Below are 23,120 nucleotides of genomic sequence, written 5' to 3'. Positions count from 1 at the left end.
CAGCCCTGACTTGTCCCCATTATTGTCCCCCTGCCGTGAGCCCAGTCAGGGGTATAATGTGATTGTTTTTGTGGCTATTTGTGGCTACCTGAAACCCCACCACTGCTCTTCAGCACATAATAGCCCTGAAGAGGGACAGTTTCCATCTCCACACATGATTGTGCCCATTACTGTATCTATTTTTTATTAGTGGCTGTTGCAATGTACATTAAGGAGATGATGGGAGCATCACTGTGCTGGATAAAGCTCTGCTTTGAAACCTCGAGGAGACATGGCATCAGATTAAATGAAGCCAAAGGGCACCTTCTGCCTTTCTCAAAGGCCTGATTCTGCTTCCACAAAGGCACAATTCTCCCTGGCTAAAGAGGGAGAGGGGTTGGAACCTTGTCCACAGCTCCAGGTGGGCTGGATGAACACCCTGGGGAGATTTGTCATACTGCCCCCTCCAGCACAGCAATGCTCAGAGGGTGAAATCCTCATGCCAGAGGCACTCATGCTCTAGAAGTTCTGAATGCTGCCTATCAACCCTACAGCTTGTCCACAGAGGTCAGGTCATGTGGATGCAGGTCTGTATTCCCAGGAGCACATCCTTGGAAACAGCTGCAATCCCACAGTGGCACTGAGTGGATATTTAAACTGCCTTTCCCTGTGGGGCATGCTGCTATTTAGTCACCAATGGTCCCTTTTAGCTCTATTCTGTTTCTTATCCCTGGGTTGAAGCCAAAGCTGCTCCAGCAAGGAATCACATTAACACTGCCTTTCTGATTAACAGGATGCTGTGGGGAGTCGCTAAATGCTGTGGTGGGGGCTGGCTTGGCCGGGGAGCAGACAGGGATTGAAGGGCTTTCACTCCCTGATTTGGAGGGAGGACAGGGATAGTTTGTACCCTCCGAGTATCCTGCTACCCTGCCACCCACACCCAGGGGCAGCGAAGAGCTGGGCAGAGCTCCCAGAGCAACCATCACCCACACACTGCCTGCCCAGCATCTTCTCAACTGCTTCCCAGGGCTTTAGGGCCATTTACAAAATTGGAAAATCCCAATCTTGAGAAGAGGCTTCCAGAATTTAGGAGGTGAGCACAGGCAGACCTTTATCCTGGTTGCTTTTCCTAAAAGGAGAAACCTTGGAAGGTGGCTTTGGATCAGCCAAAGCCAGCTGGTCGATCCAGCCAAGGCAGAGCAGTCTGGGAGGGAGAGGACAAGAGGGGAAACGCTGCTCTGCTGCTCCTGGGGTCTTTTCTGCAAAAGAACAAATTAGGCGGAGGATTTCAGGCATTTTCTTGATATTCAAGCTAGCACTGCACAGGCAGGAAGGTTTAGGGAGAGAAGAAGCAGGATGTGTTGTGGTAAAAGATAGGCAGTAAAGGCTATTTTGGATTCCTTTAGTCCTTTGCCTGCCAGAGCAGCAGGACCTGCTCAAAAAAACTTTTCTGTTTACAAAATCTCTGCAGACAGAGGGAAAAAAATCCTTAGAGTCAATGAAGCCAAATATTCTGCTCATTTGCACACCCTAATGAGGGCTTCTAGGAGCCATGAAAAGCAAGACCAGGCTTTGATGTCAGCTGGAGAGCAGCTCCCAGCATCGAGCAGTGCCCAGTGCCAGCATGGAGCCCCAGCTGTGCCCAGGGCAGAGGGGTCTGTGAACAGCACAGCCCCTATCACTGGGGAGCAGGGGATGATGCAGGGCAGCCCACAGTGACTGAGAACTGGGGGATGATGCAGTGCAGTGTCCCCCCATCCCTGGGACTCAGGGACAATGCAGTGCAGCCCCCCCATCTCTGGGGACCAGGGGGTGATGCAGTGCAGGTTCCTCCATCGCTGGGGATGATGCAATGCAGCCTCCTTCCCAAATCCCTGGGGCTCGTGCAATGGTGCAGCAGAGCCCCCCATCCCCAGGGATCAGAGAACGATGCAGTGCAGCCTTCCATCCCTGGGGATGATGATGCAATACTCCCCAGTCCTTGTGGGTGATGCAGAGCAGCCCCACGCCCCTGGGGGTCAGAGAACATTGCAGTGTAGCCCCCTCCTCTTTCCTGGGGATCAGAGAACGATGCTGTGCAGCCTGCCATCCCTGAGGATGATGATGCAGTGCAGCCCCCCCCCCATCCCTGGGGATGATGATGCAGTGCCCCCCATCCTTGGGGATGATGCAGAGCAGCCCCACGCCCCCGGGGGTCAGAGGAGGATGCAGCCCGCCCATTCCTGGGGCCAGCGGCACAGCGCAGCCTCCCATCCCTGGGGACGATGCAGCCCCCCCATAGCTGGGGGCGATGATGCAATCCCCCGTTCCCGGCGATCAGCACACGATGCAGGCCAACCAGCCCCAGGGCCGGTAACGCAGCCCCTCCAGCGCCCCTCCCGCGCCCCGCCCTGTCCCCGCCCTCTCATTTCGCCCCGCCCCTTGTGGGCGTGACCTGTAAGTCGCTGTGGGCGTGTTCCCCCTGGCCCCGCCCCTGGGCCGTTACTTGCTGCCCCTCCCCTGCCCTCCCCCTCCTGCCGGCCGCGCGCTCCCGCTCACCGGCGCCATGGCGGACCAGCCCGAGGAGGGGGCACCGGCACCCCCGGCTCCCCCCGCCGCGCTGCCCCTCTCCGCCCCGCCGGGCGGCTCCCAGCGCCTCCTGTTCTCCCACGACCTGGTGTCGGGCCGCTACCGCGGCTCCGTGCGCTTCGGCCTGGTGCGCCTCATCCACGGCGAGGACTCGGAGGAGGACTCTGAGGAGGGCGGGCGCGGGGCCGCGGCCGGCGGCGCCGCCAGCTCGGGCGGCTCCGAGTCGGGAGGCCCTGGGGCCGGCGGGGAGGAGGGTCGCGCCAGCCCGCTGCGGCGGGGCTACGTGCGGGTGCAGTGGTACCCGGAGGGCATCAAGCAGCACGTCAAGGAGACCAAGGTAACCGGGGCGGGGGGCGGCCCGCGGCCTGCACGGGCCCGGGTCTCTCCTCGGGGGGCTGGCGCCGGTTGCACGACCGGGGCGCCGCTTTGGAGGCCTCCCGGGGCAGGGCCTGCACGGCCTGCGGGGCTGCGGGGTCGGTGCGTTGGAGGTTCCCGAGGCGGAGGTTGCTGCCCCGTTTCCCCCGTGACGCCCGTCCTCGCCCGCCCGTGCAGCGAGCAGCCGGGGTGGGGAAGGGGGCCGGTGTTCTCCAAGTGTGAAATCCCGTTCCCTCCCTTCATCACGCTCCCTCTGGCAGCCTGGCATGGATGCTGCCGCTGCCTTGCACTGATGGCAGAGCACGACTGCTCTGCTGAGGCAGTGGGGCTTGCTGGCATAAGGAGAAGCGGGCCTGTGAAGGTGATCTGAGCGAACTTCCAGACAGCTCTTACTTGCTGGAGTTGTAGGCCACTGTCTCAGCCTTTATTGAACAGTGTCGTCACCGCCTGTTCTAGGGGAGTCAGCAGCTAAGCAGGGAAGCCACCCCTGGATAAAGATTGCAGCAGGAAGCAAACACGGTTTGGATCTGCCCTTGTTTACGTGAGCATTTACCCCTTGCTAATGAGTTGCACGTAAATCTGTGGCATCTTAATTATATCTGACGAGCCACAAGGTGTAGGTCTGCCTTGGAATATTCCCACTTCCCAAAGTTGGTGTGGCCTGGGGTTTTAGCCCAGGCTGACTGACAGTTCAGAGACAAAAGCGGGCGAGTGGGGCACTGTGATAGAGCACAAAGGGGCTGCCAGGGATGGGCGTTGCACTGAGCAGAGCGGGTGCCTGCACTGTCCCTGCAGGCTCCCCCTGCTCCTCTGGGCTGACAGTGGAAAGCAGGAGGCTTCTGGAGAACTGTCTGCTTGGCTAGTTCAGAAACAGCCCTACACAGTGCAGGAGAGAGGGGAGACTGAGAGGAAGAAAGGTGCGTTGCAGTCTTAAAGGCATCGCTAGGATTGCCAGTGCTACAGAATGAGCTAAATTTAGGTAGTAGTGTCATTAGACACGTGACTGTGTGGAGATAAGAAAAACGAAAACAGGTATTCTGAAAAGATACTGCCACATGAGGTATTTCTACCTTAAAAAGAAACCCACTTCTTTTCTCTAGAAAAACTCTAATTCAATCACTGCAGCCTTCCAGTAAAATCTTCATGCATTGTTGCAGCAAAAATTTGTCCCAAGTTGAGTTTGGTTTTCAGCATCTAAACAAAGCCACCTCCATTTGGGTGAGTAAACACAGATTTAGTTGGTGCTTTTGGGTTCCTAAATTCAGAAGTATTAGCTCTCACTTCAGTCACTTGGTAACTGCACCCATTGCAGCATTATAAAAAGCTGGACTGAGGAGGATCAGAAATCAAAGGCACTTATGTAAATAAACAGTCTGTCTGTTTTCCCTTTTAGTGCTGCTGCCCTGGTGTAGGTGCCTTTACCACTCGGGTAATGGACCCTGGGGAGAAGTTTCCTGAGTGCTAGAGAAATTTAGGTGTACTTCTATTGATTTTTTTTTTTCTGGAAAGCTGCCCACTAACCAAATTGAGAGGCATTGTGTACAGTCTGCACTGCAGTTTGGGGTTGCTGAAAACAAACCTGATGCCACTGGAAACATGCAGTGGGACTGATCATGGTTTTGTGGTTATAATTGGGTTTTTTAGCTGTCTGCTGACCCAGCCTCTTTTGAGTTCCACTGATGTGTGAGAACCAGCCAGGTAAGCCTGACAAGCTTGTCATTGTCCATGCTGGTACAGACCATAGGCATTATATGGTTATCCTGGGTCTAAAGTTTTGTTGGCTTTTTGGTGCTGTTGCCTTCAGGTACATCTTTTGGCTGTGCCTGACTCTCTAGCATCTTTGTATGTGAGGGTCTTGTTTGAGGTCCTTTAAACATTAACCTGTCCAGGTGACAGCTCAGCCCTGGGCTCCAGAGAATGCTTGTTGCACTCTTTTATTTCCCTTAAATCTGAAAAGGGCAGAGGTTAAAGGTGCTCTTGGGGCCAGGGCTTTTGTGTGCCTATTTAGTGCATCAGATCCTGATTCCACACAGAAGGCTGGCTGCCAGTCTGCCTCCTGTTTGTCAGGTGCTTCAGGATCTGGGAATCCTGGTGTGTGTATTGGATTGAGTGAATGTTGTATCTGAGGGAGAAATAAAGCTGTTGGAAGTTTTGAGTCCAGTGAAACAGCACCTTTGGCTTCCAGTGCAAAGGTCAAAAGCAGCTTTCTGTACCCAATTAATAATCCTCGAGCTTTCCTGTATTTTCTTGTACAGTTTGGGTTTTTTTCTTGGCCGGTAATTTTTGCTGTTGCTTCTGGAAGTTCAACACTTGCTGTTGCTCTTTCAAGTGGCAGAAGCTCTTTTAAGTGGCAGAATGCCACTTAAACCCAGACACACAATTACTGATATTAGTCAGTAATAGAAACTTTCTCTTGAGATAGAGCTTAGCAGTTGGTGCAAAGCTCCACCAGCTCCTCCAAGAATTGTGCATGTGAGCACATTCCTGCCTTTGGCTCCCCTGTTGATAGTCATTAGCAGCATAACAATGATGAGAATAAGAGCCTGGATTTCTCTCTGTGGCTTCAAGTGCTCCTTTCCTGCTCTCCCTGGCCATATCACCCATTTAAGACACTGGGAAATCAGTGTTGCTGAATATTGTAAAACCTGAGCAGACCTGGAAGGAGAAAGTTTCCCTTTCCAAATATATTTGCCATCCATGTCTTGTCTGACCCAACACATCTGCAGAGCAGTTCCTCTGGCTGGCTAAAGCCATATCTCTGGAGGTAATTTGGAAGGCAGGTTTGGAAGTACTATGAACTGCTGTGAACACCTGATGCTTTTTTTAATAAATTATCAGGAGTTCTTGGGACTCAGCTGAATTTTAATTTCAGGATCTCTCCGCTGTAGTTCAGCATTCCTGCTGCACACTTGAGCTGCCTTTGGGAACTTTATGGGAATGCTTGAACATACTAGGTGTTAGTCAGGCTCTAGGGACTTTAAAATGCTGCTGCCCTTCCTCCTGTCTCTCCCCTGAAAACCTTAGAGCTCTCTGCGACCTTTCATTTTCATACAGCCTGGGCAAGGCAGATTGGCCTCTTGTACAGCTGGGGGAAATGGAAAGTGCAGGTGTTGTGTTTCAGCACCTTATCTGAAGGCCTTCAGCCAGCCAGGCCTCCTGAGTTCCCTATGCCTGCCTCTGGGAGTGAGGGCTTGGTGTGATGCTGTGATACACTGGCAGTGCTGGGTGATGTGTAGGGACCATTGCAGGACTCCAGGTTTGCTCTAAGAGTCCAGGTGCAATATTAAAAAAGTTTTTCATAGCCTCTTTTGTAAGGTCCAGAATATGATTTAGTTTGGATGACTCTCTTACCTCATTCAGCTTTGCTTTGGAAACAGATTCAAACTATCAGGACTCCTCAGACATAAGCTGGTGGTTGATAAACTCATTATCTGGAAATTATCTGATGTTATCTCCAAAACATTCTCCATGGATTCAGCTCTGCTTCATCCCACACAGACCTTCTGTTCTTTTCTACCCTTTGCTCCTGTAATTTCCTGACCTTAGATATTGGGTCATGGATCTAATACAAGGTTACAGGAGGAGTTTCTGAAGATCCTCAAGGTCTGTGTTTTCTCCCTGTCCATTCACAGCCACTCTGAGCCCTCACTGCTGGGAACACAGCCCACCAGCATGTGCCCTTCAGATGTTAATCCTGGCTAGTGACTCTGCAATTTATTTACAATTGAACCATGAAGACAATCTTAAAAATCTTTTATCTTCAAACCTGGTGAGGTGTTGGCCATCTGGAAGTTCAGTGGTGCAGTGTGGGTACATTGAGCAAGTGAAGAGGGATGGCAGGATCCTCTTTGGGGCTGAGAGGAAATGCTGGCCACAGAGCCAAACTCTGGTTCTGTTGCAGCATATAAATCCCATGCCCATAAACTATTAACAGAGGGTTTTACTGCGTGAGGAAGCTGTATCTAACCCTCTTCTTGCATCTGACATTTCAGTTAGTCTCCCAGGGGGGTTCTTTGAAACCACCTGATGTTTATAGCTGTTAGAGACAGAAGACAAAAGGCTTACTGGAATTTTTGCATTTCTGCATAATATAGAACCAATTAATGTGTGACCTTTCCATCCTGTGGGTATCCATTGCAAGGTTAGCTACCCTTGGGTCAATTCCCCATTTTACTTTGATTTGTTTGGCTCTTGTGATATAGACTTGGGGATAATCATTAATATTTTACTGCAAAAGTGGAATCCGGCACAATTCACAGTGTGGAAGTCTCAGGAGTACTAAATATTGTACATTGTTACTGCTTTGTGTACTGTGTGCAGAGTGAATTGGTAATTCAGGAGTTGAAAGTGGCCATCTGGGCTTAGCCATTTATTATAATTATTCCAAATGTAGACAGGAGTGTTATTATTAAAATGAGAGAAGCCTGTCCTCAAGCAAGCAGTGTTTGTGATGTGCTCTCTTCTAAGGTGTGCTTCCTTTCAGTGTGCTGCTGTAGCTTAAAAAAACCCCAAACTAAATTAGTAATGCTTTTAGGACTAGTAAACAAACTAATGTGCACTAAAAGCTTTAGAAGGAATCAATCGATGCCTGTGACAGGCTCTGAAGTACCTGTGTGGGTGAGACATTTTGCTGCAGCTTTCTCATACAAATTTATTTGCTGATGCGATGCAGCTCCAGTGCAGACTTTGGCAAAAAAAGGGACTTCAGGCAATTTTATAAAGTTTCTTTTTTGGCTGAAGATTCCTTATTGAAGTTAAATAGCAGCAGCTTTGACAAATGCTTTAAAGGCTTTTTGGGACAAGGTCTTGCTTGCCCGTGGCAGCTGTCCTTAGCTCCTCTCCTCTCTTCAGAGGAAAGGCATTATTTTTAATGTTCAACATCTGTGTTGGTGTGGGAAATAATTGGTGTTTGGAAAGCTGAAAGCCTCTTCTCCTTTGACTGTTTAATTGCTTGGGGGATTTCAAAGGCTCAGAAGGTGGTGACACCTTCCTAAATGCTACTTAGGAAAACCCTGCCTCATTTTTTCCATTCTGCTGTTACCTCCCACCATGTGCAGGGTCTTTGCCCAAAGGGACCTGTGTTTAGGTCATCCTGAGTACAGGAGCTGATCATTTGAGCTGAAATCCTTGTGCTTCCTTTTGAGGTTGGTAGTCCTGACTTTCCTGGAACTGAGATGTGAGATGATGGCTCAGCTTCTGCATTTTACATAGTTCTCCAGAGTACTCGACCTGTAACTCAGCTCAGGCTCTACCTTGTATTGCTGGTGTGTCCCATTCCTGAGACCTTTAGACCTGTGGCAAGGTACAAGAATGCTGACTCCGAGGGGACAGAAAACCCATGGTAATGTTTGGGCTTTCTTCCATTTGCTTTGAGGCTGCTAAACAGAAATGTGCATATTTATGACTGAATCAAAAATATTCTGCTAACTTGCATTTGTGAAGTTAAGCAAAAGTGAGTTTCTCTTAATGACAATGTCCTGGGACTCTGATAGGGTTTTTTCTTTCTGAATGTTAAATGTTTCTGTGAAGGAAGCAGGAAACTTTGAGGGGTAATGATTGTTAGGCGTGAATAAAAACATCAAATACTATGAACAGCATGTGGTTTTGACAGTAAAGATGCTGGGGATTGCTGGTTACTGTAATAGCTGCAGCACTTTCAGATGTGCCTAAGTTTCAAGTTGACAGCTGTCTTTTTAGCTTTAATGCTGTTTCTGGTTTGTGCTGACTGAATTTCAGAAGATCCTGTGCCTGTGGTGGTACAGAGTACACACAGCCCAGCTTGGTGCGGCTGGAGACTTAGAGACCTGGATGCATTTCTGGATAGAAAGCATCTCTTCCTGTGCATTTCAGGGTTATTGTTACCTTCCATGTGTCTGACTGCACATCTGGCCAAAAGAAAGGGCTGGAGTCATGTGTCTGCTGTACTTTCTGCCCCGTGTTTGGGAGCACTTGGATCAGGCCATGGAAGAGACACAAGAGGAAATTGTGAACATTTACTGGGCTCAGATCTTTGTGTGTGGTGTAGATGGAAACAAATATGGTGGTGCTGGATGTGGATTTAGTAACTGTGCTGGATATGTGCATGTGCAGGAGAGGTAAGGGGAAGGACATGTGATGTTTTCTTTGTTTTCTGCCCTTAATTGTATTAGGGTTTAGAGCAACTTAATGGAGAGACAGATCCAATAAGTACCTGTAGATGGAATTTCTTCCTCTCACAGAATGACCTGTAGGTCAAGGCCAAAAGGTCGAGGTGGGTTGAGGGTGGGCGGATTTGAAGACTAAGAAATCTGTACCTCTGTACATGTTTTGGATTGCTTTTTAAAAAAATGGCATCACTTTGATGCTTTGTTCAGCCTTCTCCATCAGTCAGGTGCAGGTTGTACCAGAGAAGCTCTGACTGTAGGGAGCTGCAGTTCAGTTCAGGTTTCTGGGATTAAGCTAAATAGCATTGATGCTTCTGTGCTGTGAGATAGGAGTGTGGACCTGCTGACCTGCTTGTCTAAAATTTAACAAATGAATAGTTAATGTGTGGAAGTGGTGTCCTAGAACAGTATCTTGATGAGCCTCTGTAGTTCTGGTGGGTTTTTGGATTTGTTTGCTGTGTTAGCTGCTGGTATACAGGTTGCTTGGATATACAAGGTGAAAGCCAAGATAGAAAATGCTTTTTGTGCACATATGCTGAGATCTTGAAAGTGGGACACATCAAGCTACACCATAAATAATCTGTTCAGTTTTTCAAAGAGATTGAACAACCAGCTCCCTGATGATGTATGTTGGATGCTCTGGGTAGGTAGGCTTCTTTGAGATAGCAGAGCTGTTTTTTTCCATGCTTTTGCCATTGTGTTTAAAATCATGACTTCTGTTTCTTTCCTCAACAGCTGGTGCTGCTGCTCTCTGTGTGAAAGAATGGGCAGTGTGGAGGCTGTTGGCAGGAGGTGAGACCAAGGACTGGCAGCAGAGCAGGCCAGGAGAGGACACAGGAGCTCTTGGTGTCTTACTATAGCTTCCAGGCCAGGAAAAATTAAATTCACAGGAGTGCATTAGGAACAAGGAAACCATGCTCAGCTTGCATTTGCAGTGGTATCACTTCACAGCCTCTGGTTACAGCCTCTTGAGTTGAAGAGAAACTGCACAGCCATACCCTTGGTCCATTAAGCAGGATTGGTTTTGTACAATGAAACTGCAGCAGTGGTACCGTGTAGTTCTGTATTCAGCACACATCAGACACTGTCTCAGTGGTTTGCACTTACTGCTGCCTATAAAACCTTTAGCTTTTCTGCTTGTGAGGGGTTTGGAGACAAACAAGTGAAGAGGGATATTTAATCACCAGCTGAAAAGATGAGGAGCTTAAGGCTTTTAACTATTTTTCTTAGCCTGGAGCTGGGAGTTCTGGTACCTTATTCCTGTGGAAGTAACTGGGTTCAGTTGTCATTTGTCAGTGGATGATGAATCTTCTGCTCAGTAAAATACACTAATAGGGTGAGCTGGAATTAGTTCCATCATGACTGATTTATTTTTTACCTACTTTTGAAAGGATAGAACTTCTTTAAGAATAAAAGAACTTTGCGTATGAATCATTTGGGTGTAAGAAACGGTGCTGCTTTTCTGCTGATAAAGGATACTTAGCAAATAAGTAGCACTTTTCATCTTCAAAGCATTTCCTGGGCTCTGATGTGGCAGTGGATGTTGGAAAGGTGACAAAATCTCTCCCCTCAGGTGACTCTGGGTAAGACAGGCAGCATTAGTGCTGCTAGGTGGTGTTTTCCTAGTGTGTGCTCAGTGCTTTCTCTATTTGACCATTTCCAGGGCTCAAGAGCATGACCTGGCTGCTCAGTGGAAAAACTTTTTGACATTCCTCAGTGCAATTACAGCTAGAGATTTGTCTGGGAAAATTACTCTCGGGCAGAGCCACAATACACTGGTTATTTGGTGTATGTGTGAAATTGGATGCTTGGGAACTCACCACTTGGCATTGAGTAACTCAAGTCTGATTTGGTTTCACTTATGTGAGGAGCTAAACTGAGTAACCCAGTGTTTTAGAAGTTAGTTAAGGTGTAAATCTAGTGAGCTGGGGGTTATGCACAGCTGGATGAAAAGTGTAGTCAGTGAAGAATAGCCAAGATTAACTCTTAGGTTAGTTCATAGTGGTGTTTCTAGAATCAAGTGGGTGTTTCCGACTTCTTGGCTCAAGATCTGTTGTTAGAGACCTGTCCTAGATCTCAGTCCTCAGTGAAATTGTTGGCAGCAGCTGTACAGAAACAGTTGGAGCCTGAGTTGTACTGATCACCCAGGAACCTTTGTATTTTCATTTACCCTCATTGCACGAAAATGGGTATTTTGCTTTGCCTGCTGCTGGACAGGGGTTGGAGGTGTCAAGAGTGTGAGGGGCTGCTGCCCATCCCACATGCCCAGTGCTTCCTCTGCTGTCTGCCCTCACATCTTTGCTTTTCAGTATTTTGAATGAATGTGCATGGAGCACTGCTTATTATTTTTGTTGAGTTGATGGCATTTCCAGCAACGCCCTGCTTGTCCTTTGGCTTTGCCTTTCTGTCTGCTTTTGAAGATGAAAGTTGGAGGTTTTTCCCTCTTGGAAGGTGGGTTAATTATCAAATCCATGTGAATAAATCTCATGACTATTGCAAGTAATATTTATGCTTCCATTCAGCCTCTGAGTCCAAGTTGATTGAAACAACATTAGTCTTGAGACAAAATAGCCACATTTAATTTAGAGTTACTACACAGTTGGATAACTGGCTGAAAATGATACATCATGAACCTCCTCTTCAGATTTGTTATGTCCTTAGCACATATAACTTCTGTCAGAAGTCTTTTCTCTGTCCCTGTGCTGCAGGTTGTTGAAGTTTTTCTGATTTCCCAAGCTGTGGTACAGGCTTGTCTTAGTGAACTGTCAATGGGTTCAATTTAAAGCAGAAAGTGGGAGCAGGGAAGAGGGAGGAATCTCCATCCTTTGTTTAAAACTTGCTTTTGTGTTTTTTTGTTTCTTAAAGTCTGCAGATGTGGATGATTCATTTGCATCCTGTAAGGGTGGTCTGGCCAACATTTCAAGTGTATTTTAAAGAGCTTGGGAAGCTCTTCCTTGTTGTAGTAGTAGATAATCACAGAACTTCCTCGACTGTGCATCTCTGTACATTCCTGAAATACAAGAAAGAAGAGAGCAGCCTGTGGAATGCCCCAGCAGGGAAGGTGACACTGTACAGGAAACACCAGCATTCCTGGCTGCTTAGTTTAGGAAGAAACTTTATGAGGCTTTCTTAATTCTTTAACTGATATTTTTATCATCCTAATGTCAGTGTTGTGAGATCTCACTTTGTGTTAAATTGGACAAGCAGATCCAGAGTGTGTCATTGACTCAGTAACTACTTTTTCAGCCACAACATCTGACTTGCACAGCTGATTCGGCTTTTTTGGTGCTTTTGACTGTCTGGGGCCAGAAACTTCCTCTGTTTTGTTTTGTGTGGTGATGGGGATTGTGCTGGTACATGATGGAGAAAAATGTTATTTGGTTCACAAATGAAATCTGCCTTGTAGTGATAAAGCAAAGTGCAGGGTGACTTTATTGTAACAAAATGTGTGCTGGGCAGGAACTCCCTGTGAGCAGCCTGGGCTGGTGCTGCTGAGGGCATCACTGCAGGAGCAGCCTGCTCTGTCTCTCAGAAAAGTTCTATTAAAGAGTTAGCTCTTTGCTTTGATTCCTTGAATTAGGAACCTGTGTCAGTCTGGATAAGAAAAGCTGTAATTTCTAGCGTAAACATGCAAACAGCTTACACCCATCTCCTCTAGTAAAAAGCAAATGTAACTCCTAAATAGCTGCCTGTCTTTATAAATGTGCTATTATGTGCTGAAGCACAATTATTTTCTCCCTTTTCACCCTCAGACTGTACATCGCTAACTTCCTTCCCAGAGAGGCTCTTCCCCCACTATTTGTGCAACCCTTGTCCACACTTATTCCAGTTTACACCGTGCTTTCTTCATCAGAGTTCACTCTGCCTGCCCTGATCGGCCTCAAGTACCTTGTTGAATGCTGCTAATCTTTCTTTCCTGAGCCCAAGTGTTAGATGAAAACAATTCCCACACCAGGCACTCTTTGCATTGCACAGGAATATTATGTGATCTGCTTTGTGTTTCTTGTTCTGTTGTGGAGCCTAAAGAAAATTTAATTTATGGAAAATAAATATCACCAATATGGTGATTGCTCTGGTCACTTAAATGAACATGTAAACTCTTTAGTTAGAAGAGTCTTTCTGTTTTTTTTTTTCAGTGTTGACACTCTGAACTTTGGAAGAAATCCAGGCTGAATTCCTGGCTTCCTCTTAATTGTGCTGTGTTCTTTTTTCTATTCTCAGTAACATAATTTAGTACCAAATTGCCATCCATAGGTATTGGTTACCATTTGAAATCTATCTGCTTGTGCACAATGGTTAAAATAATTGTGATTCGAATTTCCTCTTATTTTAGTGTAGTGAATGCAGCCTGAGTGTGTTGCACTAATCCGTGTTCTCTGCTGCTTAATTGGCACTGGGTGCAAACCCAGCAGAGTATTCTCACCTCATGTCTCCTTCACAGGGATGCTTTGGTTTCTTTTGTTAGTGCCCCATGCATTGCTTTCTCTTGAGCTCCAGCAGTCTCTGATTAGCATATGTACAGCCATGCAGGACTCTGGAGGAAATGCTCTTATCTGAGAGCTCCCAAAGTGAAGCTGCAAAAGCAATTTTTTTTTTTTCCCTTTTAGTGGTTGTGCCAGATTGGAAACTTGCAGTGCTGGAAACCCAGCCTGTTGGATTTAACAAGCAGTGTTTGTCTTTGGCCATGGTCAGTTGGGTAGAGATGTCTCATCACCCACCCTACCTCTGATGGTAACCATTGAGTGCACTTTACTCTCCTGGTGTCTGAAAGAACCTTCACTTTCTCTTGTGATAATCTCTTCTAATCTGGCAGTGATAAGTGCTTGCTGTCAGGAGAGCTGTGATGAGAAATGAAGGGACTGGTGGTGCTTGTAGGGCAAATTCCCATCTCTGTGCTCCTGTACCTGTGTCTCTGAGTGAGTGTTGTGCTCTGGTACTGCTGAGGGCAGCAAACTCAGGGTGGAGAGTTCTTTTCCAGAACTGGGATCTTTGTGGCTACTTGGTACTGTTTGGGCTAGCAAGCCATGCTATGAAAGCATTTATGAGCAATCTTAGAACTCTGCTGTGTGTCTCCTTTCTGCTTCTTCTTGGTGCTGGAAGAATTTGTGATAGTGGCAACAAACTGAACTCCCCAGGAGCTGAGGAATCCATGATACTTGGTTTGGAAAGCAGCCTAAGGAATCTCTATGAAATGCCAATTGTTCTTGTCAGTGCTGCTAACTTAGCCCAGCTTTAGCACAGTTCAGGTTGCCTGCCTCTGGTCTGCAGTGCTGGCAATACTTGAATAGAACCTTAAAACAAAAGATCAAGGATTAGAGACAAAATGATATTCAGAGCATCATTGTCCAGCCTGTGTATTCAACTGAGCATGGTAGAAAAGACACCAAATTGCAAACTGTAGCTAGGGATAATGGCAGGACAAAGCTCCCAGTCTAAAACACTATTAAATAATTGGTAAGTTGGTTCCAATATTTCAACTATAAGCTTTGTCATTTTTCTCTGAAGCAATAAACTCACCCTAAGCAGAAATAAGTAAGGTAATGCACAGAATTAGTAGCATGTGAGAGAGAGGATGGTGATTTAGAACAATGCATCATCAATTCTCTGAATACTGTACCATCACCCAGAGTCTACAACAGCTGGCAGGCCTTGTTTCACAGTGGGGACCTGGAGAACCATTCCTGGGCAAGGTCTCCAAGTTCACTTCAAAAGGGTTCTTTAATTTTTGCTAGCTGGGCTCTTGGTTCAGCTGGTTCCTGCTGTGCTGTAAGAGGATCAGGTACTATTGCTGTACACAAAAGTTTGTTGTTGTAGAAGGTTGTTTTTTCATAACTCTGACTTTGATACCATTTGGCTCCTTCTGAGCTCCTGAAGCATTCTTCCCTTTGATTAGGTTTAGTTTTCTCTCCACACCTGGAGAGACTCAAAGACCCTTTGTCTTCACATCTCTTATCTTTGCTATTTTCATTGTTCTCTGAGAATTAAGTTATTCAGGGCAATAGCATGTTCATTGCTCTTCAGAGCAGTCCCTACCCTGCTCTGGATGGCTGGCATCCATTTGCTCTCTCAATTTTCCAGTTTCATCAGAAAAAGATCCCTAGATATTCTCAAAATACTTAACTGGTTAATTATGACCTTCTAGCCTGGGAGTGTTGCATCTGAATTGAGGAGTGATCTTAAGCTGAGCTGTTAGGTTTTTCTGCTAGTGAAAAATGCTGGCACTTGAGCTAAAATAACATTTCCCCTTCTTCCCCCCCCCCCCCCCCGGCCCCGAAATTGCTTTAGGGTGTATAAAATGAAGCAGGATTGTCTGTGTTCTGAAAATGAATAAAATAAAGGATATTTCTTCGGTTCTCATGGAAATGAGGCTCTGGGAGGAACATTGCAAGGTTAGTATGTGCTGTGTGCATACCTAGTGCAGCTGCTTAAGCTTACTCTCATCCAAACAGAGCCTTTGAGTTTATCTCCTGCTTTCAAGGAAACCAGGCACCTGCCACGTGCAGCTCCAGTGTGATTTAGCAAAGTGGCAAATCTTCATTAGAGACCAGGAAGAGCTTTTAATCACAAATGACAACATGCAGTCTGTGATTTACACCCAGGCCTCAAGTGATGGGAGAAATCACCCTTCTCAACACCCACCTTGCTATAAATAGCTGTTTTCACTGGGGGCAGGTGCTACTGAAACGTCACTTGGGTGAAATCTGAGTGACATGTTGAGTGTGTGTCTCAGAGCCAAGAGAGGCATTGTCTTCGTCGAGTGTATTGAAACGTGCAGTGTCTCTGCCAAGAGATGTTGTAATGGTGAGATAGATATCGATCACAGCTATTCTTGAAGTGTTTTGAAACTCTAATACTTGCTTGAATCATTTCAGTGCTCCATTCACAAAAGCTGCTGTTGCGAAAATGTTACACTGTTAGGTTTGTCTTGGTTTTATCCCACCCTTTTCTGCCACCATATGGATTTTTTTTCAGGAAACTCTATACTTTTTCAGTTCCCTCCTTTTGTGCACATCAAAAGGGGTTATTTTCTCCCCATTGTTATGAAAAGAAGTGTTGTTTGAGTGCCCAGACAGTTGGTAACATCTGGCAGTCTGCTTTTTGGGGGAGTGTTAAATATCTTCACAATTCTGTTTTTATAATTGTCCTCTGAAAGACTGAGCCACGGTGACTCTCCCAGTGGAATATTTATCTGTCACATGCTGTCTCTGCAGTGTTTTGTGGGACTGTACTTCTGACACTGATGGTTTCTGCAAGAGGAAAATTAGTTTGTCTTGATCCATCCATTCAGCCCTGGAGTGTTTCTTGAACTTTGTGGAAGGGTCTGAGATGGTACATGTGGTAGAAAAAAAGTAGGATTTGATTGCAAATTGCCATTATTATAATCACTTTTCAAGATGAACTCTACCAGTCATCACTTGGTCTTGAGATGAGAGCAGCAACTTCTTTTTAAACTTCATTGATGTCTTTTTTTAAAAGCTACTTTATGGAAAACATCTTTGCTAGATGAAATAGATTTGGGACTTTGGAATTACAGACTTTGATTTTAAGCAGACATCAGATCTTCAGGCTGTTCCATTTCAAAAGGTGTGTGACACTTCAATGCTTTAACACTCAGGCTTCTGAGCACCTGTCTGGAGAACTTGGACACCCAAAGCCCATGGGAGTTGTCCCTGTGTTGCCCTGCTTTTGACTGTCAAGGGGAATTTTAGTGCAGAAGGCTGTGGGTATTGGCATTGTGGTGACAACATAGTCCTGAAAAGGGTCTGGAGCACAGCTGTGGTGGCAGACTCATGCACTGATGGATGGGCAAGAGTGTACCACACCTCTGTAAAAGTGATTTTTAGTAATTCCTCTTTTTGTCTTACCCTCTATCTCAGCCTGGTCTAGTGACCAGACTGAAAGCTATAAAGAGCTCTGAATTTGGGGCTGAAGCAGCATGTATGTTGTACAGAGTGAGGGTGCCTGCCTGCACATGGATGGTTTTGGGAGGTTTGTTTCATTCCTCCAAGGATGGAGAAGTTTGAGTTGATGAGATGCTGAACAGCACCAGGAGCCTGAGAAGTGCTGGTGCTGCAGTGAGGGGGTGCATGTCAGAAATGGTGTCTGTGGTGCTGGGTCTCTCAGACCTGCAGAGAGAGGTTCAGGTCTGTCCTACCTTGGGGAGCCTGGATTTGGATGTGGTCTGGCTGCCAGACCTGCCTGACCACTGCCTTAGTGAAAAGTTCTTTTCACTGACATTTCCCAGCCAGCATCTCAGAAGAGCTGCCTGAAAAAAAGGAAGGAGTTTATACCATGAAAAAGGAGAGGATGTGCTTGTTTCCTTCCAATTACAAGGAATTTTAAGCCTGATCTCTCCTTAGTTTATTCTGTTTGGAGTGACACAAACCAGAGGAAAAATCATGGGATTTTCTTCATCTGTGATTTTCTTACCCTGCCCCTGGTGATCTCATATCTGTTTAAATCTGAGACCTATTTCTGTGCAACATAATCCTTGTTGTTTTGTGACAGCTTATTGTATGCACATTCTATGTGCATCTGCTGCTCTTAACTGCTTAGTGTGTACCAAAGCAGGAGTTATTTTTACTGTTGTCAGTGGTGTTGAGCTTTGCAGCACTGGGCGTATCCTGCTCTGCATCCATGAACCAGGTACTGCTGCTGGTGATGGAGAGGGCAGACAAATGATGAGGTTCAGCCTGTAAAAACTGTGGGGTTTCTGAATGTCTGAAATTAATATGAGATTAGAAAACATATCTGAAACAAATTCCAGTGGGGAGAATGCGCTGCTCAAATGTGTGTTTTCCAAAGGCTGTGGCAGTGAAATGTGTTATTCTGTCAGTGCTTTTTCTGCCTTTTCTCAGTTCCTCTTGCATTCTCATGGCCTCAGTGTGAGCTGTTGTCCCTGATGCCCTGCTGACAGACTGTGTCCATGTCTCTGGTGTGCCATGGGGAAGCTCTGAGCAGTTCAGGCTGCAGCTCTGAGGGATTGGCCTGGCTCCCTGGATATGCTGCCCCAGAGCAGCTTTACACAAATTCTCTTTTCTCTTTTTAAATTCTCTTTACACAATTCTCTTTTAATTTCTCTTTTGAACTTTTCATGTTTCATTTTTGGTTTCTTGGGGACTTTCTTAGGGTGAGCTGAGTGTGTGTGTTGTGGGGAGTTGGTTTTTGCTAGCTCTGCATTAGTAGAGGCTGGATCTTGATAGCAGTTTGAATTTCCCATAACTTTTTGGACACAAGCGTTAGGTATAATCCTTAAATGTGAGTTGTTGCCTTTTTTTTTTTTTCCTGTATTTTTATGCAGCCCATGAGTCTGCTTTTCTTTGTTGACTTCACTAATGGCTCACAGTCTCCTTTTCTGTGGAGACAAGAGTTGAGATTGCTGAGTTCCCCAAAGCCACCTCCTGAATTTGTCTTCCTTCTCAAATCTGATCTTGACTGCAATTTCTCCAGGAGACAAGCTCTTGTCCAACAAGGTAAAGCAACTGGCCAGGCTCACTGAGGGCATGTGGAGGCTTTGGTGTTCATCCATCCCAGTGGTCTCTGGAGCAGAGGATGCCCATCAGATCAAGTTGCAGGTACTGCCTGCCATTATTTGAACCTGGTGGCTTTTTTACCACTCTCTGGTGGAGCTTCTGTGGGCTGTGTTATCTGAAGAGACATAAGGCTACTCCATCCATCCCTGCTGAGCCCTGAAAAAATGCTGGAGCTGATTAAAGAGCCACATTCGCTCTGGAGATGGGGATCCTTTGAGCAAAGGAATGTAGGTCATGGTTAAGTACATAAAATGAAAAGCTACTCCATTGTAGTGGCAGCATTTCACCACAGTAATCCAGTGAGGTCCTTGAACAAATAGAAGACCTGGTCTTATATATGTGCTATTTAATATGACTCATTAAACAAGCCTAATTAAACAGCAGTTTCAGCCTTACTGAATGACATGGCACTTACAATCCTTAAGGCTTTAGTGCTGGCATCCTGACCAGTTGATCCTCCTCTGTGCCATGTTTTCCCTGTCCAAATCATGGTTCTCTGGTGTCAGAGCCCAAGGCCAGGGCAGAGGGGAGCAGTGAGGTTTGAGGCCCTGTTGAGTGTCAGATAGGATAAAGGTAACAGTGCATCCATGGCAGTCTGAGCCAGACACAGAGCTCTGGGGTAATGAGAGATGGATGAATGCAAATGCAGGAATGAGGTGGGGTGGAAGCTGGCTGTGTGGGGAGAAGGAGGTACCCTGATCACTGCTTGACTCTGTTGCAAAGGTATGTGGTGTAGCATGCAGGGGACCACCTAATGCACACCTGGTAAAGGATGTATCTCCCAAAAAATTCTGACAGGAAGCTGAGGAATGCCTGTCAGCAGCAAGCCTCAGGCTGGTGGTTGTTATGTAGATGTTCATGGTTGAGGACTTTTCAGTAAAGATTCTACTACATCAGGTGATTTCTGTATTTTGTGGGTCATTTCACATTCCTAGCAAAAGTGTCCCTTTTGTGGTTTTTTTCTGTATACTCAACATACTTTTTAATCTTGACAGTATCTTGAGTACATGAGTAGATACTTGAGTATATGCAGAGTGTTCACCTTTGCAAGAAGTGCACTTTTCTTGGTGTGTTCTTGTCCCCAGTGTAACTGTGCACCTGGTTTTTCATATGTACCAGTGTTCAACCCCAGAGCTGCTGCATTTCAGTGCCTGATGGCACAGTACCTTGCATATGCCTGCGCATAGCTGAGCAACTTTTTTAAAGTAAAAATCACTGTTGTAAGCATAGGAGTGTTCTGGCAGTGCCTCCTGTGACTTGGTTAGAATTGCTGCTGGGGGTTATATCTCCTGCTCAGGAGCCTGCCACATCTGAGCAGTATAGAGTAGCAATTAATGAGCAGGGGCAGTTTTAAGGAGCAACTTAGTTTTTGTAATTAATTAGGAATGACAGGCCAAATAATGCAGCCTAAGGCTTATCAACCCATGGATCCTTCCCAGAATGTGGCTGGGGCTCAGCACCTCAGAGCAGTTCTGCGTACTGTTGTGCTAATGCTGTTCAGTTCATGCCATGTGACTCTTCAGCAACTCTGAAATCTGCTGTCCAGTCATTCCTTTCCTCAGTCACAGGCCTGCAGCTTTGTCCCTGTTTCAAGGCTTTTCAGAACAGTCTTCACTGTGGCATTTTGTCATTGCTGGGTAAAGGCAGATTCAGTTAACTTCCATTTTTCAGAAGAGGAAGAGGCAGAAAACTCTTCCAGCTCTCAGGGGAGCAGAGCCTTCTCAGTCATCTTGCAAGGGTGTTTTTATAGTGTTTGCAAATCTGCTCTACCTGTGTTTATGGCTCAGTGTTTCACTGGGATCGCGATGAGCTGAAATCCCTCTCTTATAGCTGAAGTCATTAAAGCAAAGAACTTGTTATGTATGTACAGCACATAACAGAATCTGGTGTTAAGGCAAAATACCCACTTATCTGCTGTATATGTGCATAGCAATATATCCTCAAAAAAGGTAATTTTAGGAAGTAGCCATCAAGTGAATTACAGTTCCAGGAAATATGGGGCTTGCTGTCAGTGGTAACAGACTCGGCTTAAGAAGGTAAAATTTATTTTGCAGAGGAGACTATTGATTAGTTGTTCACCAGACTGTTTTTTATTGTTTGATGTGTAGATGCAAAGGCATCCAGATGTACGAAGCATGCACTTGGACTCAAGCCACTGCCAGGACAAGGATCAGTGGCTTTGTAATGGATTAGCTTTATCTTTTATCCTTAGTATTTCTTCTTCTTGCTCAAGGTGTTTGCTGTTAGGTACAGTGCAAGACTCTGTATTGCTTCTGTGCTAGGACCTGGTACCTCCCAGCTCTGAAAGATGCTCTGGATGCTTTTTTTAGAGGGGAAAAAACAGCCTCTCACTGCCTGGCCACATGGCCATTTGGAGGTAGAACTGCTGACTTTGGGCAAACAGGCTTTTGGTGCTTTTTTCCTGTGCTGTCTGGAGTGAGCACGTAGTCCTCTAAGGGCATCTCAGTAGAGCTGCTTACATCCAGTTATGTTACACCTGAGAGAGTCCACAGAGGCAGAGAAGGTGCTTTAGATGAAAGATCTTGGTCAGGCATTAGGCTGAGCTGGCACATCTGAAGGAGGGGTGAGAAGGACAGGAGGGAAACAAATGCACTTTGTAAATGTGAAACGTTTGACAGTTTCCAAGTCAAACATGGCATCTCTCAGTGCTATTTTAGCATCTTCTCTAACCAGCTCTGCACTGAAATACCTTACAGGTGAGGTTACTGTGTGATGTTTGTGTCATTGAGCCAAGAAGACACTAGAGAAATTTTCCTACTAGGAGCAGCTTCCTGGTCTCTATGCAGGGTAGAAAGATGCAGCAAAGCATCCCTTAAAACAGTTTTAAACTCCAGTTTGGAAAATTCTGTGCCTTTAGTCTTTGACATTTATGAGGAAACAGTCAGCTCTGAGGTGAGTTCTGCTAACAATCAATCTCACCTTGCTTGCCTGTAAGAGGTGACCTTTCAGAAATGTTTTTAGGTGAAGGGGCAGTTCCAGGTCTCTCAGAAACACTCCTCATGTTAAAAATGGAATATTTCACAGCTTCCTGGTTGGTCTAGAAGTATGTTACTCCCCTGGGGACTCTTCGGATGCTGGTTCTCCTAAACAGGTAAGCCTTCCTTGAAAACTGGATTGGAGTATCCTGGGATATACTTTTTCCCAGTAATTTGTGATTGCTCTGTAGCTGTTGGGCTGTAGAGCCTGTGCAGAACAGAGGAGTATAAAGATGTATTCCTACAGGAATTTTGTAGCTGTCTGTATGTTATGCCCAGAGGAAAACCATACCAGCAAGGATTAACGCATGTAGAAAGGATTTTGCCTTAAAAGATGTGTAGACGAGAACTTAATAATCTACCTTTGAGCAGGTTTGGAATGGGAACTGTGTGTACACTGTACAAAACCAGGGAACATCTGGCTTGATTACTCCTGTGGTTCCTGTGCCATTGCTGTAAATGTTTACTTACACCAGGGGCTGGGTGAGTTCTGTGAGCCATCTCTAGATGTGCTGCTTGGTTGCTTAGTTCCCAAGGAAGAGGTGGGGAGAAGAGAAGATTCCCCAAGCTATAAGCTTGAATTATTGCCACATCAAATATGCTACTGAATAACTGAACCTGCAGAGTAATGTGGAGAGGAGAGTGGTGTCTCCATGTGGATGTTGGATGTTCTGCTGGGTAAATGCTGTGTTGTCTCAGGCTGCTGGCAGAAGTTGGAGAGCTTACAGTAAATGGTTTAGAAGTCAAGAAAACCCTGAAGGCAAAATGATACAGGAGTGTTGTTATGATGACATTGATGAGTTTCAAATATGGTGTTGAAAGCTTTGTGCTCTGGCTGAGATGGGAAGGAAGAAAAAGTCAGTCCAGTAGACTTAGCTGTGCAAGGGGGGAGAAACATGGCTTTGTTCCAGGGGTATTAAGTCAAACTCTGCAGGATTTTTATATTTCTGTCTCTGTTGTATCATAACTGTCACCAGTTCTTGTTCAGATTTTTCTCAGATTTATTGAAAGGAATTGAAGGTTGTTTGCTTTTGTATTATGGAGTGCATAAGCAGAAGGCAGTGAATTAAACCTACTATGGGTGGGAGATGTTTTAGTCTTCCCCACCCATTCTGCCGGTGGTGGATCCACCCCTCACAGAAAGGGATGTCACAGTGCAGGGGTTGCAGAAATCCAGTCGGTAAATATCTGAGCTTCTGTAGCTTGGGGTATGTATTCAGTAGGGGCTGTTCTTCCTTTTTGTAATGGCCAATACAGCATTTATGGATGTGGGGGATAACTGAAACTCTTTCGGTGAATAGAAATTGCAGCTGAGGTTTTTTGGGCAATGATGCAATTGTGCTGCATTGTCCCAGTAGCATTCACATACTCTTCTGCAGTGTGAGCTGGGGGAGTGGCTTTGCTGTTTATCAGAAAGAAATGCATGCACGGGGTGCCCACACTGTCACTGAATTTTGGGTGGATTCTCTCTAGCATTCCAGAGGTTGCTTCAGCTGAATGTAAAGACATTGATTGTTTTTTTTTTT

At 46.0% G+C, this 23,120-nt stretch overlaps 1 protein-coding gene across 1 annotated transcript in view; it reads left to right on the top strand.

Moving 5' to 3' along the window:
- The first annotated feature begins 2,483 nt into the window (after positions 1 to 2,483).
- UBE2O (ubiquitin conjugating enzyme E2 O) overlaps positions 2,484 to 23,120 on the top strand; it is a 62,454-nt gene continuing 41,817 nt past the window's right edge. Inside the window, exon 1 of the mRNA XM_009094471.4 lies at positions 2,484 to 2,884. Within this exon, the coding sequence (XP_009092719.2) occupies positions 2,525 to 2,884 (360 nt within the window). The 5' untranslated portion in view covers positions 2,484 to 2,524. The remainder of the gene's footprint in view (positions 2,885 to 23,120) is intronic.

This window comes from Serinus canaria, chromosome 18 (genome assembly GCF_022539315.1).
Source record: "Serinus canaria isolate serCan28SL12 chromosome 18, serCan2020, whole genome shotgun sequence".
NCBI classification, from domain to species: Eukaryota; Metazoa; Chordata; class Aves; order Passeriformes; family Fringillidae; genus Serinus; species Serinus canaria.
The sequence above is the reverse complement of the archived record's forward strand: the minus strand, read 5'-3'. Positions and strand labels throughout refer to the sequence as shown.